The 16925-nt window shown below is 37.3% G+C and overlaps 1 protein-coding gene across 1 annotated transcript in view; it reads right to left on the reverse strand.

The window, feature by feature from the left end:
• Positions 1 to 16925, reverse strand: part of LOC140160763 (forkhead-associated domain-containing protein 1-like) — a 62035-nt gene that overhangs the window by 18244 nt on the left and 26866 nt on the right. The window contains exons 5-12 of the mRNA XM_072184063.1: positions 16689 to 16709; positions 15521 to 15654; positions 14125 to 14361; positions 11567 to 11839; positions 9764 to 9841; positions 3885 to 3989; positions 2687 to 2794; positions 1145 to 1393 (exon numbers count right to left, since the gene is read on the reverse strand). Coding sequence (XP_072040164.1) covers positions 1145 to 1393; positions 2687 to 2794; positions 3885 to 3989; positions 9764 to 9841; positions 11567 to 11839; positions 14125 to 14361; positions 15521 to 15654; positions 16689 to 16709 — 1205 coding nt within the window. The remainder of the gene's footprint in view (positions 1 to 1144; positions 1394 to 2686; positions 2795 to 3884; positions 3990 to 9763; positions 9842 to 11566; positions 11840 to 14124; positions 14362 to 15520; positions 15655 to 16688; positions 16710 to 16925) is intronic.

A 16925-nucleotide genomic window follows, 5' to 3' on the forward strand; every position in this document is an offset into this window, starting at 1 on the left:
ACTTTAAATATATTTTGCATCAATCATAAACCAAAAGTAGTGTGGTAGATAAGGCTTTCACACTATGCTTGAAAGAAGCTTTAAAAATGCTATTACTATTCTATTGATGAACCATCTAGTTTGGCATCTGGAAAAGGTTTAATTTATCACCACCAAACCCATTTAACAGGACAAACTCCCCAAAATTTGATCCTGGCACAGTGTAGGAACAACAATAGTATATGAACCAATGTATTAGGTGATAAGGAAGTTGTCCCATGTGCCATTGCATTTTATCAAAGGTTTAAACAATATTGTTTTGTTCAATAATAAAAAAAAACTAACATTCTGGTTGAATGATCTATCACAATCAAAGAACTATCACAGTTTCATACACTCTTTAGATAGCGTGAACCAATCAGAGCAATCGTTAGAATAATCCATGCCATGCATTGATTGTGTATATTGTGTACTCCGCATACTACGCGCAGTACTTGCACACACATTCGTGTCGCGTAGGCTTGATTCATTTTTGGGCGGGTTGATGCATTTATATTTGGTTCTGTTTTCCAATATTTTTAGTGATAATTTTGTTATAAAAACAGCAAAATCACATGGTTTTTTTTCTTGTGTATGAAATAAGTTAATGAACGCGTATTACTTGTTGCTCGAAAAATTAGACAAAATAATGCACTTGCGCTGATGTTGGTACGTCTAATGCACTCCCCCCTTCGGGGCTCGTGCATTAGACACATCAGCATCAGCGCACAATTATTTTGTCTAATTTATCTCCCAACAAGTAATACGCATTCATTAACCTACAATTGATATGTGATATTGTGTTAAACTTAATTATATATATATTCATACAAAGCCATAAACGTATAGAAAGCAAAATTAAACTTGACCTTGTCTGAGACGACGTCATGACCCCCCGCAACCAAGGGGGCGCCAAAATATCTTCGTGTTTGACATCATCGACACCTGTAATGTCATCAGAGGCATCTCAACAACATTACTAATCTTCAGAGCAATAACATCCGCTGAAGACACTGGTTGACCCGGTAAAAGTGCTCCAGTGAGTGTACCATTTGAGTAGCGTAGAAGTTTAATTTTGCTTTCTGTTTTAAACTTGCTTTCAAATGACTGTATCCTTCAGACCTACCTCCATAGTTGTGAGATGTTGCTTCAAAGTCTTGCTACTGTTCTTCAATTCTTTCTTAACTGCCTCCAAGCCTTTCACACTGTCTTTCATCGCCCGCACCTTGGTTCTTGCTTCTGTCCTTTCATCTAACAATTTCTTGACGCTATCAACGATAACATCATCTGTGATTTCTGTCTCGTCTTCATCGGGAACTTTGAAGCCGGGAGAAGAGAAAGCGCATTGTTGTATACGACTTCTGAATCTCTCCATCTAGTAAAGTTCAAATTGGATTATTAACAAAAATGTAATTTTTTCTCAAATTATGTAATTGGTTTAGTATTATCTCTTCATGCTGATGGTTAGTTATCTATGCAAATTTATCACTGCTTTTAATAGAACATCCTCTGTGATCTGGTTGCCTCAGATATTTCAATATAAATTACATCTTTTGGCATTTACTGCTCTCAAACCTTAATTACTCCAAGCAGGGTCTTAGCTAGAAATTGAGGTTTACCCATCACTTGGATAAAATTTCCTGTCCTAATTTGATGTTTAAAACATTTAGGGTTCAAAGAGTTAAAATATGTGTTGCTATGGTCTTGTTTTGCAATCTGGTCTACTAAAGTGGTCAATATAGCCATTCTCAACACCTACAATTATAATGCAGCATCTGTCAAAAGCATTCATTTTGCCTGACATAGGAGCAAATGTCCCGTCTAAAATGACAGGCAGACAGGTAGCTAGCTAAGACACTGACTTCAAGTACTTGTGAACATGAACATAATGTCTGATCCCTGTGCCATAAAATGGAAAATCCATTTTGGATCTGCAAAAAGCAAAAAATCATTGTATTGATGTATAACAACTTGTTCTAAAATGTAAAATATGTACATACAGAAAATGCCCAAGAGAAATTTAGCCAGCACGCATCACATGACTTAGCCAGCACTCATCACGTGACTTAGCCAGCACCCATCACATGTCTTAGCCAGCACTCATCACATGACTTAGCCAGCACTCATCACATGACTTAGCCAGCACCCATCACATGACTTAGCCAGCACTCATCACATGACTTAGCCAGCACTCATCACATGACTTAGCCAGCACCCATCGAATGACTTAGCCAGCACGCATCACATGACTTAGCCAGCACTCATCACATGACTTAGCCAGCACTAATCACATGACTTAGCCAGCACCCATCGAATGACTTAGCCAGCACTCATCACATGACTTAGCCAGCACTCATCACATGACTTAGCCAGCACTCATCACATGACTTAGCCAGCACTCATCACATGACTTAGCCAGCACTCATCACATGACTTAACCAGCACTCATCACATGACTTAGCCAGTACCCATCACATGACTTAGCCAGCAGTCATCACATGACTTAGCCAGCACTCATTACATGACTTAGCCAGTACCCATCACATGACTTAGCCAGCACTCATCACATGACTTAGCCAGCACTCATCACATGACTTAGCCAGCACTCAACACATGACTTAACCAGCACTCATCACGTGACTTAGCCAGCACTCATCACATGACTTACCCTTTTCTGCGCTTGCTCCACATCTGTCTTTGCAGTCTGCTCTGACCTCTGAGCATCTAGGAATTGTGATTTGGCATGGTCTCTTTCAGATTGAGCCTTCTGATTGGCCTGCAGTAAAAACAGGAAAATATCCAGTTATGAGACTAATGCTTAAAATAGTCTTAAATACGACTTCAGTAAAATTAATATTAAGGGAAACTTTGTTATATCACAACAAAATCTTGTTCAACTGAAAATGTAGTTAATGGAGCCAAACAATTTCCCAAAATTAAGAGAAGTGCAGCTGTGTTTTTAAACTTGCAAATAATTTTATCAATTCAATTATCAGTTACCAGCCCAGGGTACTTAACAAAGTAATTTTGGATGGGCACTTGCATGGGCGATTAAGGGCTCTTTTTGAAATTCCCTTACACAGGAAGGTGTGCACCATCCTGCAGCTTTCCTGTGCTAGCCTTCTTTTGTTAAAATCCTGTGTGATTATAACACTGCAATTAGCCACTTAAATTAGGAGCGCGCTTTCCTGGGTTGTGCGATGAGCCGTAGTCAGAGTAAATCTTCCCATTCGTCATGGACCACTTCAAAAGGCAGGGTGTATCACTGATGCATATAATCCATCCGTTTTATGACCGAGCTTTCCTGAGGCGCGCGCTTAGCGAGGGGAATCCTGCCTTCTTTCTGTGTGAAAACGTGGTAGGGTATTTCAATATGAGCCCTAATAGTATCACATTTTGCTTGTTGTAAAGTCATGTGGTGGGTGCTTATACAGGCATGGGTGGTTAATGGAATGAGAATAATGTTAATACATCTAGATTTATTACAAACTTCTGTTCCTTCTGATTGTCATTTTACTATCCTTCTTACAAATTCAAAAATGTGATACAAACAAGTCTTGCTTACATGAACAAAAAGGCCTGCTACACTGCAGAGATTATACAAAGTGATCACAAATATACTTTTATAATAACAGGTCTTACATCTTACTTAGTAAAGTAGCCTAATGGATAAGACGTCCGTCTAGAGATCAGAAGGGTGTGGGTTCGATTCCCATGCCGGCACATTACCTTGCTTTTTTTTCAAGTTGGGTTGTGTGCCGGTCGGGATTTGTATTTATTTGTTGCCATGTTTAATTGTAACACTTTGGGTTGGTAAACTGTTTCATTCTTTCTCATCTTACTTAGTAATCAAAATAATTTCTTACTTCTTTCTCTTGTTTCAGTTGAGTTTGTAGTTTATCAATGTCTTCTGTGTGAGCTGCAAGCTGCTGGGTGATTTCTTCAACCTTACTTTCAGAACCTTTCAATTTCTACATTTCAAACAAATAAAAACATTTACTTAAAAGATTTTGACAAGATTTGAACTGTACTTGTTACTTCAAACAGCAAGATAATAAACATGGAACATGCACTGAAGCAAACAAACCCAGGACAGTACATTTAATTAACACAGGCTAACAACTAGTCTCCTCAGCAGGCAGTACGGTTCCGCACCCTCCACACAAATAAGTCTGCCATTGATAATGTATAACACTGTTTCTGAATTGGCTAAGAGAGGACGACTATGCAAAGTCTATAGAACCAAAGCAGATGAGATGCATCCAGGCAACCAATTGAAAAGCCTTGTTTGAATTTGTGCTGGATGATGCATGGGAAAAGTGTTAGCCAATCAAAAAGAACTTGTTCGTTATTATTGGCAGACTGTTTGGTGTGGAGGACGGAACCAAACTGACTGCTTAAGAGACTAGCTAACAACTTGACAGCTGGGAAGGGAAAGCATTAAAAGTACCAACCAGTCTGGTAGGATCAGGGTGGGTAATCTGCATGTCTGACCCGGTAAATGTTTGCTGTTGGGTTGGTAACTTTTATAGTTATAGAATTACAAGACCTGACCTATGTTAAGGTGCAGCCTTATGTAAATCAATGATAATCAACTATACAAAGTAGGGCTATTCCATGTATGTGTTGGTCCCATCACACTCCATTTGAAGAGTGTGTCCATTCTTCGTTTCAATCCACATGTTGATTGGTGTTTATTATAAACAATTCTCTCATTTTCTTCATCAAAACTTATTGGTTTTTTCATTACAATGAATGAATGATGTTAGTGAATTAACAAGACGATGAATGAGGAAAAGTCAGAGCAGAAATGGCAGAGATGCTGGTTATATAGGTATGTTCATGGACCAAAAAAAACCAGACCCCGTACAAGTAGTCAGTCTCAGCATCACCTGATAATGAGGGCCAATTGTTCCATGAAATGCGACAGGCAAAACTGCTACGTACTTAACACATATTTTCACGGTCTATCGCTAAGGTGCACGCAACGCTCTATTGCGTATACGCGAAGGCACACAACACTGGCGTGATTGTTAGACACAGCATGATCGAACAATTGGCCCTCATGAATATGCGAGAATTCACAGCATAAAATGCACCGGGACTTTGACTGTTGATACATGGTTTGTAGTAGTCTGTGGGTATGTTATAACAAAATTGTGCTATTCCCGTTGAAATCCATACACCCTCTATGGAAGACATGACCTTAATTTCCCACACAGAGGGTGTGAATTTCAAATGGGGTTACCTGAATGGTTGACTCTATTTGAAAACTACACCCCCTATGTGGGAGATTACTGTCATGTCTTCCATAGGACAGGGTTCGAGGTTTGAGGACGGTTTTACTGCCAAAATGGGGGAAAAATGAAGTTCATGTTATCATAACATTATACATGTTTTCTGGACTAGAATTTTGTGCTGAGTCCATTTCTGAAGTTTTTAATACACAGGGTATCACCATTTTAAAGATATGTAACACATTCTAAGCGCATGTTGTTTTTACGAAGAATGTTAACCAATCTTGGGAGTCTACTTGGAACACAACTGTATTTAAAAAAAGTTACAGAGCATTATTATATCAGTTAAAGTTGTTTTGAATCTATAAATATGTTAAACAAACTATAAAGACTGCTTTAACACTGTTCTCATGTATGAAAATGAAATGATGTTAGTACTGAGGCCCCTATATTCCTATATATTTAGTAAACATATAGCGGTCAGGTTTGGTGTCAAGACAATAAATCTATTGATGTCTAAACTCATAAAGAAATGATGTTCTTAAAGTGTTAATGTATAACTGATTACCTTTACACAATCTTAAAATGTTTATACTGAAGCATAGCACTTTATTCACCCCTGACATCAGAAATGGCTTGTTGATAGACCAACTGAATATTGTGTGATCTACAAAATGTAGCGGCACGGGCTGCATCAACTTTATTTTCTGATAAGTGGTTGATGTGATGAGCTGGTACAGAACTAAAGTTCTCTTCACCATACCACTTGACTATTACTTGATTCTGTTTCAGTTTTCTCAGGATAGAACTTCTCAGATGTTCAGGTACATCAGTTGGGGAAATGACTTTAGCTGGATACCAGAAGCAACCATGCTTTGCCCATACTATATACATCTCCGTGTGAAAGATTCTTCATCATCGGTGGTCGATTATCATCAGATCATCCTTTATAATTACATATTTGAGGGCACAACATGAAAGGCATTGACTGCTCTTCCTGGAATAACTTTTATGGGTGTGACCTTTGGGTTTAAGGGGTTGGTACATCAGAAAAATGGCGTGAACCTCAAAATGGGGCAAAATCTGAGTCGTAAAAAAAATTATTTTGAAAAAAGTATACATGGCATCATTCCACAAATCTAATCGATTGTGGGGATTGGTAGAGTGCACAATCGATCAACTTTTCAGAGCTGTACCTCCACACGCTTTTTCCGAAATAATTTTTTTACAATTTGCCATATTTTTTTCACGCTTAGGGGTAGGGGTAACATTTTTGCTATTTTCTTCAATTTTTTGAAGGAAGTTAAAATTATTATCAGTGTGTGGCAAATTGAAATATCATTAAAATGAGGGGTTAATGAGGTCTCTAGCCACTTTAGATCAAATTTTATGGCGAAACTAAGATACAAATCTCTCGAAAATGACCTTTTTGGGGCTTTGTTTTTTCACTTTCAAGTTCAACTTTATCCCGGTATGGTATACAAAGTAAGCAATGAAATTAATTAAAAACAGTTTTATTTGAACAAATAAACCATCAGGTAATACAAAATAACAGAGAAAGACAACATTTATCTTTATAGTAGAAAATATTAGGGATTAAAAATTAATGGTGAATTTTTTTTTCACCTGAAACTGGTCATTTTCAGTAAAAAATGGCCATAAATCCATGTTTAACCCAAAAACGACTTAAGATACAGTATTCTAAGTTAGAAAAATTGAAAATTCAGACATTTTTACCTGAAATATAGAAATACTATATATGCTCATTTTTAGAAGTATTCTTCACACCTAAATATTTTTTTCACACATTTGGCAGTGAAACCGGCCTCAAACCTCGAACCCTGAGGGGGTGTATGGATTTTAGATGGAATAGCCCAAATGATACTATGTGAGCATTTTACACATTTTGAGTTGATAATTATGACTGGCTTACATCTGTATCGATAAGCTTATAAAAGCAACATATTACAGTTTTAAAACATTGAATAGACAAGCTTTGCTACAGGAAGGTAAAGATCTGAATGCATGCGAGCTTTAATAATCCATGTATCACACCAAGGCATTATGAACAGGGTTAGGTTGGAGGTTAGGGTAGGAGTCAGGAGTATGAGATAAGCTATACAAGACAGAAAGGCTATAGGGGCAGCATTAATTAAGAGTAGAGGTCATGGTTAGTATTCTTTCTTTAAAGAAATTAATAAAATAGTGGTCAGGGCAATGTCGTCATTCATAAGAAAAGCCAAGAGGAAAGGTAAACATTAATGAAAACAATGTATGTTTCATTTCATTTCATTTGCAAGATAAAAACATTAACCATACAATAAAAGCACCTGCAATGATTGCACAATATATTAATTAAAAGCATTTAAACTTTTCATGGAAAAGAATTGACCAGCAATTAAGCATGACTTATTAAAAGGCAAGACTCCAGTCCATGATGAGCAATCCAAAAGAGTCCCCCATGTGCAAAAACATGAGGAACAAGACATATGGAGCCTCAACGGCAGGGATGGCCAAGAGTAACAAAAGTCACTTTTAGAGAGGCTAAACTAAAAGCTCTGCAAAAACAACACAAAGAACATTCATAGCATAGCACTAACTATATAGTAGTAAATAAGTAAAGCATAGTATAGCTGCTAATTTGCAAGTCATGCCAATCATAAATGTCCATGGTAGCATACCATGTAACCACAGACAGCCTGGAAAGTGAAGTAGTTTCCTGAGTGTCAATTCATTGATGAAGGAATGCCCACTTCTCATCATCATTCACGACATGCATGTACCGTATTCCTTCCATTAAAGCCATATTATAACATTTTCAAATAAAATAGATTAGCATTTCTTTGCCATAAAATGTTAGCTTTTACTGTCAGATATATCCCTTTTATTTTTGAGCCGAACAACTACGGCAAAGCAAAGAAAATGGGAATTTACTACCAGCGCACATGTCACCAATACGTACCACTCCTTCGGTCATGTTGTGGTATGACCCTTTGTTGTGTATATCACCGTCCCGCACGCCGTGGTACTGTGTGTTATGAACATCGTGTATGCGCCGTTCGACTAATAATTCCATCGTAATAATAAAGCGCCGAATCCGGCGTTTTATTCAAAATCTCGGATTATGACAAAACTACAGCACCTAGAGTCTTGATTTTTGCAGGGTATATTGGTTTAATAAAGTACAATTTAATTGTGTAAAAAAGGAATTTTAAAAATTCAGTGAGGGCGTCTTCCTCAGCAAATGTTATAATATGGCTTTAACTGGCAATGCCCAGAGTGCTAAACAAAGTCATTTTGGGTGGGCGCTTACTTTTTTACATTAAGCCTATTATACGTAAAAACGGACCAAAATATTCATCCATCGTCATCATCAGTGTGTCATATGTTTCAGACCATGATTCAGATTTGCATGGGCAGTTAATAAACTAATATCACAGTTTGCTTATTGTAAAGTCACTGGTTGGGCACTTATAGGGGCATGGGCAGTTAATGGAATGAATACGGTACTACTCTGTAACTCAAGATTCATTTTTTTATGTTTCACTCAGGAAAATATTTCCACATTGGTTCACTTACATATTGTTGAAAAGCAAGCTCATTATCTTTTTCAACCAACACTTCTTGGTTCCTCCTACTACCAATATCCATACTCATCAGCTTATTGTTATGTAACCATGGTAACAGAGAAATATGGTAGAAGAAGAGGAAGAGAAGTTCGGAAAGATAGAATAAGTTTCTGAAATGTTAGTGGATGAATATTATACTAATGTTTACAACACAGCAACCCAGTTGTCTCTCCAAACTGGTATTCAGCAGGGGCAGGTGAAAATAGTGCAATGTTACTTGGGGATTTTTACCCCAGGCTTTTACCCCCTTTTACCAATTTTGTGATAACTATTTTATATCAATCTTGCGATAACTATTTTATATTAACTGTGGTACCAATGACAATTTATTCTGAGATGAAGAGAAATCTGAATTTGTCTGAAATTTGCAAATTTTGGCAAACAATACTGAAATTTTCAATATTAAAAAAATATTGAATTTTCAATATTTTTTGTTATGACTGTGGAGCAACTGGGATGAAAATGCCCCCATAATTCCTTTTTCACTGCATAAAAACTGACACATGTATATATCCATATTAAAAGGATGCACTTGTTGGCTATCACATATGTCTCTTTTTACATAATAGCTAGGAATAAATACCAGACTCATCGCGAGTGGAAGTCACTTCAAATCATCCCAAGTCGTATGGTTATGTTCTCAGTATTCCTAAACCATATGACTTGGGGATGATTTGAAATGATCTTCATCCACATGAAATGTGTCTGGTATTTATTCATATAACTATTATGTAAAAAGAGACACATGTAACAGCCGACAAGTGATTCCTTTTGATATGGATGTACAAATATGCCTTCAATGTGAAATTTGATACCTGTATGGGCCCAGGTGACAACACCAAGCTTGGAGAGACAAACACTTCACGCAATATAACTCACATGTTTGAGAGAAATAAGCTCTTTATTTCTAGCAGCCATCTCTTCTTCATGTTTTTTATTCTCCCTTACTCTAGAAAACTATTAATGATATCCAAGAAATTAAGAGATGTGTTATTTAACATATACTATCACTTGTGAAATAACTGGTAAAAAGATGTACATTAATGTGTTAAGCAGTGTAAAGCACTTTGAACTGTGTAAAAGTAGAGAAGATTTATAGGCGATCCCATGATACTAGTGAAACATCCGGGTACTTGAGAACCACTCTACTAGAAATTTCAATTGAATGAACACAGCTGTCAACAGCGTGATTCTCTCGTACACTGTGTGATGAACGCCCGCTGCAGCGTAACGCGGAAGTGAATCAAACCTTGCCAACTCACTCATGATTGGTTAGTATTTTCATTATTGTATCCATGGTCGTGCGTTCGCGCTGTACTTTTAAATACGCGACGTACGAAATCGGTTGCAACGCGTACAGCTGCTGGCAGCTGTGTCCATTAAATTGAATTTTTTACTTTTCGTATACCGATTTCTTGTACTTTCAGTCCTCATTCAAATGTGGGTCGATAGTAACAAAAAAGAGCTCATTTGAACAGGGTACCGATGTTCTTTTCAGGGATCATCTCAAAATGCTTATCGACCCAAGTTTAGACATGTTTTGAGTGTTTGAAAATCGCGTCTTTGGAACGGGAATCAACAGTGAAGAATTGTGTGAAACTCTGTGATTACTAGACTGGTTCTCAAGTACCCGGATGTTTCAGATGTATCATGGGACTGCTTATAAATCTTATCTGGTGTAAAAGCGTTATGGATATGTCTTTATGTATGTATGTATATGTAACATATAAGGTGTTGTTCCTAACTTTATACATAAAATTAGACTCTAGTGTGTCTCGTCTCAAGTTGAGAGCAACGCCATGTTGGATATTGCAGTGGCAGATTTGAATCAGTGTGTTTACGAGTTTGCGCTGCAAGCATATGGACATATTGCCCTTCTACACATGTGTATACCCACACCGGGACCTAGGCATGTTAAGTTAATGCACACGTTTTGAATCTGCAACTGCGAAATCCATCATGGCGTTACTCTTAACTTGAGATGAGACAGACTAGAATAGAAACCAAATGACGATGGAGAATTCTATAACGAGCTGAATTTTTATATTCAATGTTACACTTTCATGATTTCCAAACAGTTTATTTATTCTTGATGGTATTAATGCGGGCATTTGTAAAACATCCCATCTGATATAACACATCCAAAGAATTGTCATCTTTATATTATATATGTGACACGATCTGGTCCACGGGGCCAAAGGCGGTAAGTTTGAAACTGAGATAAAGGTAAAAATATGGAGTAAAAAACCAATAAAATACATAAGAAAATGGACATCCAAAAACTTCATAACTTTAGAACCAAGTATGCTAGACTTTTGGTGTTTTCAGTAAATGATAGCCTATTGTATGCATAATGCAATAATTACAGTAACTCAATTTTCAAAAATGCCTTCTTTGGCCCCCATGGACCAGATCGTGTCACATATAATAACAAATTAAAATGTTTTGATATGATAGGTTGATAGGTTCATATTTTTGAAAGGAGGTACTAATACTGTAAAAATTTGGTAATAAGCATATGTGCCTATTAACAAGATGCTTGGACATTAATCTGTGTTACAGATATTTGAAAATTAAAAGAAAAAGTAACAAACTACCAAAAAAATTTGTTCTTGTCCGAGCAACTTGTTATTAAATAGGCACATATTGCTTGTTAATAAATTTTTACGGTACTCTTCTCACCTTTGCAGACATTGCAGATAAAGCAACTTCTTTTTCCCTCAATTCCCTCTTGACTATCTCCATCTCCCCCTTCAATCTATTAATGGTACCATCCTTGTTGGACACATCTCTCTGTAGTGTTGTCAGCATTGAATTGCTGGCGGCTCTGTCCTTTTTGGACCGTTCCATTTCTTGCCTGAGGGCGACTAGATCTCTGTCTCTCTGGTGGAGAAGACTTCGCAGGTTGCCGACATTTTCCATTGGATCGCCGCTTTCTACACGCATTCTTGACATCTAATATAATAAGATTAAATAAAGCACTAGATGTAAATATGCCCTTTATTTTTCTTCTTTAAAGACCTTTTCCTAAAGAAAACCTTTTGTTTTTGAGACCTTTTGAACCATTTGCCATTCCATATTGCACACTATATATTTATTTTGATCAAAACAAAAAGTACTATATTAAGATATTCTGAATACTAGTAGCAATTAATCTAAACGCATCCCAAAAAGAAAGTATCCAGTTTGATTTTGGTCCATAAATCAAAGATGGGGTCTTAAATCAAGACCTACCAAAAGTATGGTACAGATGAATTTATTCTGCACAGTTCGATACCTCATTTGTCCAAATCGATGCAGAATTGATGACACAGTGACCTTTTAAATGCAATCACCTCCATTTTAAAAGTTGCAGTAATCCCTATTGATGTGGTTTTCCTGCTTCTCAAGATTCTTCACAAAGGTACACAATAACAGCGACGGTATAAGACTGTTTGACTTCACTTATTGTGTTTTATTCAATACAGATGCTCTTTTACTCCTTCCTCAATGTTTTACTCTTCACAGTCAATATCTGGTATGTCCTTCTGCTGCATCAATGACTGCCAAACAGACATCTGCGCGGCGCATGCTTTTAACGAGACGTCTGATGCGCCCTGGCCTTGATCTATCGCTGCCCATATTGAGTAGCAGGACCAAATCAATAGAAATTTACTGCAACTTTTAAAATTGAGGCGATTGCATTCAAAAGATCATTGTGTCATCAATTCTGCATCGATTTAGACAAATGAGATATCACAATGTACGGAATAAATTTATCGGTAACATACTTTTGGTAGGTCTTGATTTAAGACCCCATCTTTGACTTATGGACCAAAATCGAACTGGATACTTTCTTTTTGGGATGCGTTTAGTATAATATGTATTCCGAGTAAAGCAGCATTGTTTGAAGGAAACCTTTTGATTTTCTAACTATGAATCATGTTTTTGAGACCTTATGTCTGTTTTTGAGACCTTCATGGTTTCAGTCAAGTTGGACAAACTTTTTATATATTTTTTACTTTGTCTGCATATGCTGGATGGATATAAAGAACCCTGGTTCTTTAAAGACATTTCAGAAATGACTTTTCCTATGGTGTATTTTATTTTGCGATAAATTACGGTATTTTACTGCATATTGCCAGTGGCGTAGATTTCTTTTTGACATTGGGGGGGATGAAGTTGGAAAAAAATCTTGAAGTATAGTCAATCCAGCACCCTTTGGCGGCAGAATTAGTTTATGATATAAATGTGCGCGAAGCACGTGAAAATTTTTGCTATTTTGAAGCTTAACTGATGAAATATGGTGTAAACGTAGATTAAATGCGCGCGAAGCGCGCGAAAATTTGCACTATTGGGGCTAAAATGGGCAAATATGAGGTTAATTTGGTCAGAAACCCATTATCAGGCGTCAACATTGGGGGGGATGATTGTATGGACCATCCCCCCCTGGCAAAATATTGGGGGGGATAAATCCCCCCACCCCCCCCGGGATCTACGCCTATGCATATTGCCCAGTAAAATACAATCTTGGGTTTATTTTACTTACCAAATAGTCCAAAACAGGAATGTTTTGTAGACTCCTAACCGGAGCGATCTTACCTTTCCGATGTTGATTAAGATACTTCTTGCATCGATCCCAAGATGCGGAAAAAACCAACAGTCATTTTGTCCCACATAAATGAACAAATAACAACTCCCCCAATCCCCTGGTGGAATCACCCATTTGGTGACGTCACACCAGATAATCAGCGCATATCCATCTTGGTCTCCAACTGATACAGACTCTATTTTTTTCAAGCACCGAGTATCATTTTCTCCATCAAGGCGAGATATACGGTTGTAGTTTCACACCTGACGTAAAACCAAACCAGTATTGTTTGGCTATAAGGATAGTTTTGTCAACATTTTCTGGACGAAAGAGTGACAAATACGATACAAAAACTTAGCTACAAAACATGTCTCCGTATCTTAATCAACATCGGAAACAGTAAGATAGGGGTGCTAAGAATACGCAATTTGCGTATTTTGGCTCCAAATGCGTTTGTTTGACATTTTTGAAAAAATCTAAAAAGAATAAAGATTTTGCGTTTTTGGCGGGAAATCGCGGATTTTTGCATTTGTTTTGGAAAATCGGGGTGCGTTTTTTGGCCTCCAAAATCGCATATTCTTAGCAGCCATACGGTCAGGTCATCCGGTGAACAGAGTCTTAGAACACCGCTTGTCTGATACAACTCAAATGTGTCAACTTGATAACATACCTGTTCTTTCAGAGCATTAATCTCCAATTGTTTCCTATGTACGTCACCATCAAGCTGTTGTACCTTTGCTGTCATCTCTGCATCCCCGCTCCCATTATGCAGACCATTTTGCATCTGTGAACCTAACTGCTCCATATCCGCTCGCAGCTGACTGATCAGACCATCTTTACGCTGAGATTCGGACTCGAATATTGCTAGTCGGTTGATTTCATCTCCCATGCGCAGTAATCTCTGCTCCTGTTAACATGAAAGAAAAGCGGTCACAACTTCCATCCATATAATCCTAACTCTACCCTTAATCTCTTCATCCTGACCCTAACCTTAAAACCTAATCCTTACCCTTTTAATCCTCTGCAGTAATTCTCTTGACAGAGTGTTGAAGTCTCAGATGATTACTAGTTTCTATTTTCTTAAAGCGGCATTTTGTGATCCACAGCCATTCATCCCCCACTTACTCAAAAAGAGCTGATATTTATACCATAAGGAACTTAGGACTACATGATATTTTTGTTCATAACCTTTCTAGTAGATTCATAACCTTTCTAGTAAATTGTGAGAATTATCTTCACATGTAACCTGAATTTGTGTAACTTTTCCACAAAATAATTCAATAACTATTTCAATTTTGTTATGATTTTCAACATGTTACATTGCAATGAAACCGCCCTCCTTTTTTGTAACTAGCAGACGAATTACATAGGGTTATTCCAGTTACAATCCATACAACCCCTGTGGAAGACATGAACTTAATCTTCCACACACAGAGTATGAATTTCAATTCAAATGGGATTCTATATCTGGATTCCAGTTACAATCCATACAACCCCTGTGGAAGACATGAACTTAATCTTCCACATACAGAGTATGAATTTCAATTCAAATGGGATTCTGTATCTGGATTCCAGTTACAATCCATACAACCCCTGTGGAAGACATGAACTTAATCTTCCACACACAGAGTATGAATTTCAATTCAAATGGGATTCTGTATCTGGATTCCAGTTACAATCCATACAACCCCTGTGGAAGACATGAACTTAATCTTCCACACACAGAGTATGAATTTCAATTCAAATGGGATTCTGTATCTGGATTCCAGTTACAATCCATACAACCCCTGTGGAAGACATGAACTTAATCTTCCACATACAGAGTATGAATTTCAATTCAAATGGGATTCTGTATCTGGATTTGGTTAAGTCAGCAAGGCATCCCGAGGGAAACATTCCACCAACTTTACCTGCATGGGTGATTCCATTTGAAATCTACACCCCTGTGTGGGATATTAAGGTCACATCTTCCACAGGGGGTGTATGGATTTCAACTGAAACAGCCCAGTGTACATTTATATCTGAAATGAAACAATTCCTAGCCATTTGTAACATTTGCTACCTACCAATGATGCTACTTTGTCTTGTGATGCCATGACTTCATTCATAGGCGATGCTCTCTGTGACGGACTACTTGCACCATGCTGGGTGGTCACTACCGCCCTTGCTCCTGCTGTACTCACCCATCCACCTGATGGTACTAGAATAACAAAGGGATATATTGTTATGATATGTATCTTTGTATTGATACACCTTTGTAAACATTTATTGGAGAGGGTAATGCATACCATCTTTCTTTTGCACTTGTTGCAGATTTTAAGGTGTGCATAGCCTGGTACAGTGTAAACATGGAAACGGGCTCTGATTGGCTATTTGAATCTGATCTGATCGGCACCTCATTCACTGAACAAGTGGGTCGTGTGGAGCAGTAGCTACAGCATTGAACTCATGATCGTAAGGTTGTGGGTTCGAACCCCATCTCGGCCATTGCCCCCACTCAACAAACCCAAGAGTAATCATTGTACCATCCAAAAATGGACCATCAGGCTATGATGTTTCCAAAAAGACGTAAAAGTTTATAGAAATTGACCTTGTGTCAGCTCGCCCTAGCCGAGTTCCTCCGGGAGTTTCATAAGACAGCTACGTAGCATAGCGTGACCAAAGTGTAAACTGGTGGAATTTAAATAATCAGGACAAATGTGTCTGCCAGTCACATTGCCAGTACAAAAAGACATGTCGAGAACTATAATTATAGTGAATTAATATTGAAAGCCTATACATCCATTTCAAAAGAAATATGGCACTAAGATATAACATGACACTATTATAACACATAGAAATTAAGTTTTGCGCATGAAATCGGCATGTTTGTTACAAGGCAGCCTCTATATACATATATGACTATGTTTTAAATACCATACTAAAATACAAGCTAAGCTAATATAATAAGATGTAACTGGGCAAGAGCAATTTATGTGTACAGCAATAAGTAGGGATGGGGAAACATGCATAAAAGGTATTCGTTTGATGATAATAAAATACAATTTTAGGGGATAATGCTAGCATGCATCAGGAATACGTCTAAAACTGTTGGTGCAACTAAGAATAATATGTGATCGAGAACAGCTAATAGATCCATGCAGCTACAATAATTATGAGTTATACATAATAAAGATCATACATGTATATTATACATGTATGATACATTGTATAATAACACAAATATTCAATTACCTTGCTGATGGTATGTAACACCTATTTCCAGATTCATTAAAGAGAAAATAAAATTATGATCAGTAACTTTTTTTTAGTTTAAAAAGGGCTGCTAATTTTGATCATCAGGGCAGTATTTTCTGTAATGACAAGTCTGCCTAGCTAGTGTTAAAAAAGTTAAAATTGTACATGTATAGCCCCATTGCTTCTCTATTGCCATTCCATTTAAAATCCACACCCCTCTGTGGAAGACTTATA

The sequence above is a fragment of the Amphiura filiformis genome, chromosome 9 (genome assembly GCF_039555335.1).
Source record: "Amphiura filiformis chromosome 9, Afil_fr2py, whole genome shotgun sequence".
In the NCBI taxonomy this organism is placed as follows: domain Eukaryota; kingdom Metazoa; phylum Echinodermata; class Ophiuroidea; order Amphilepidida; family Amphiuridae; genus Amphiura; species Amphiura filiformis.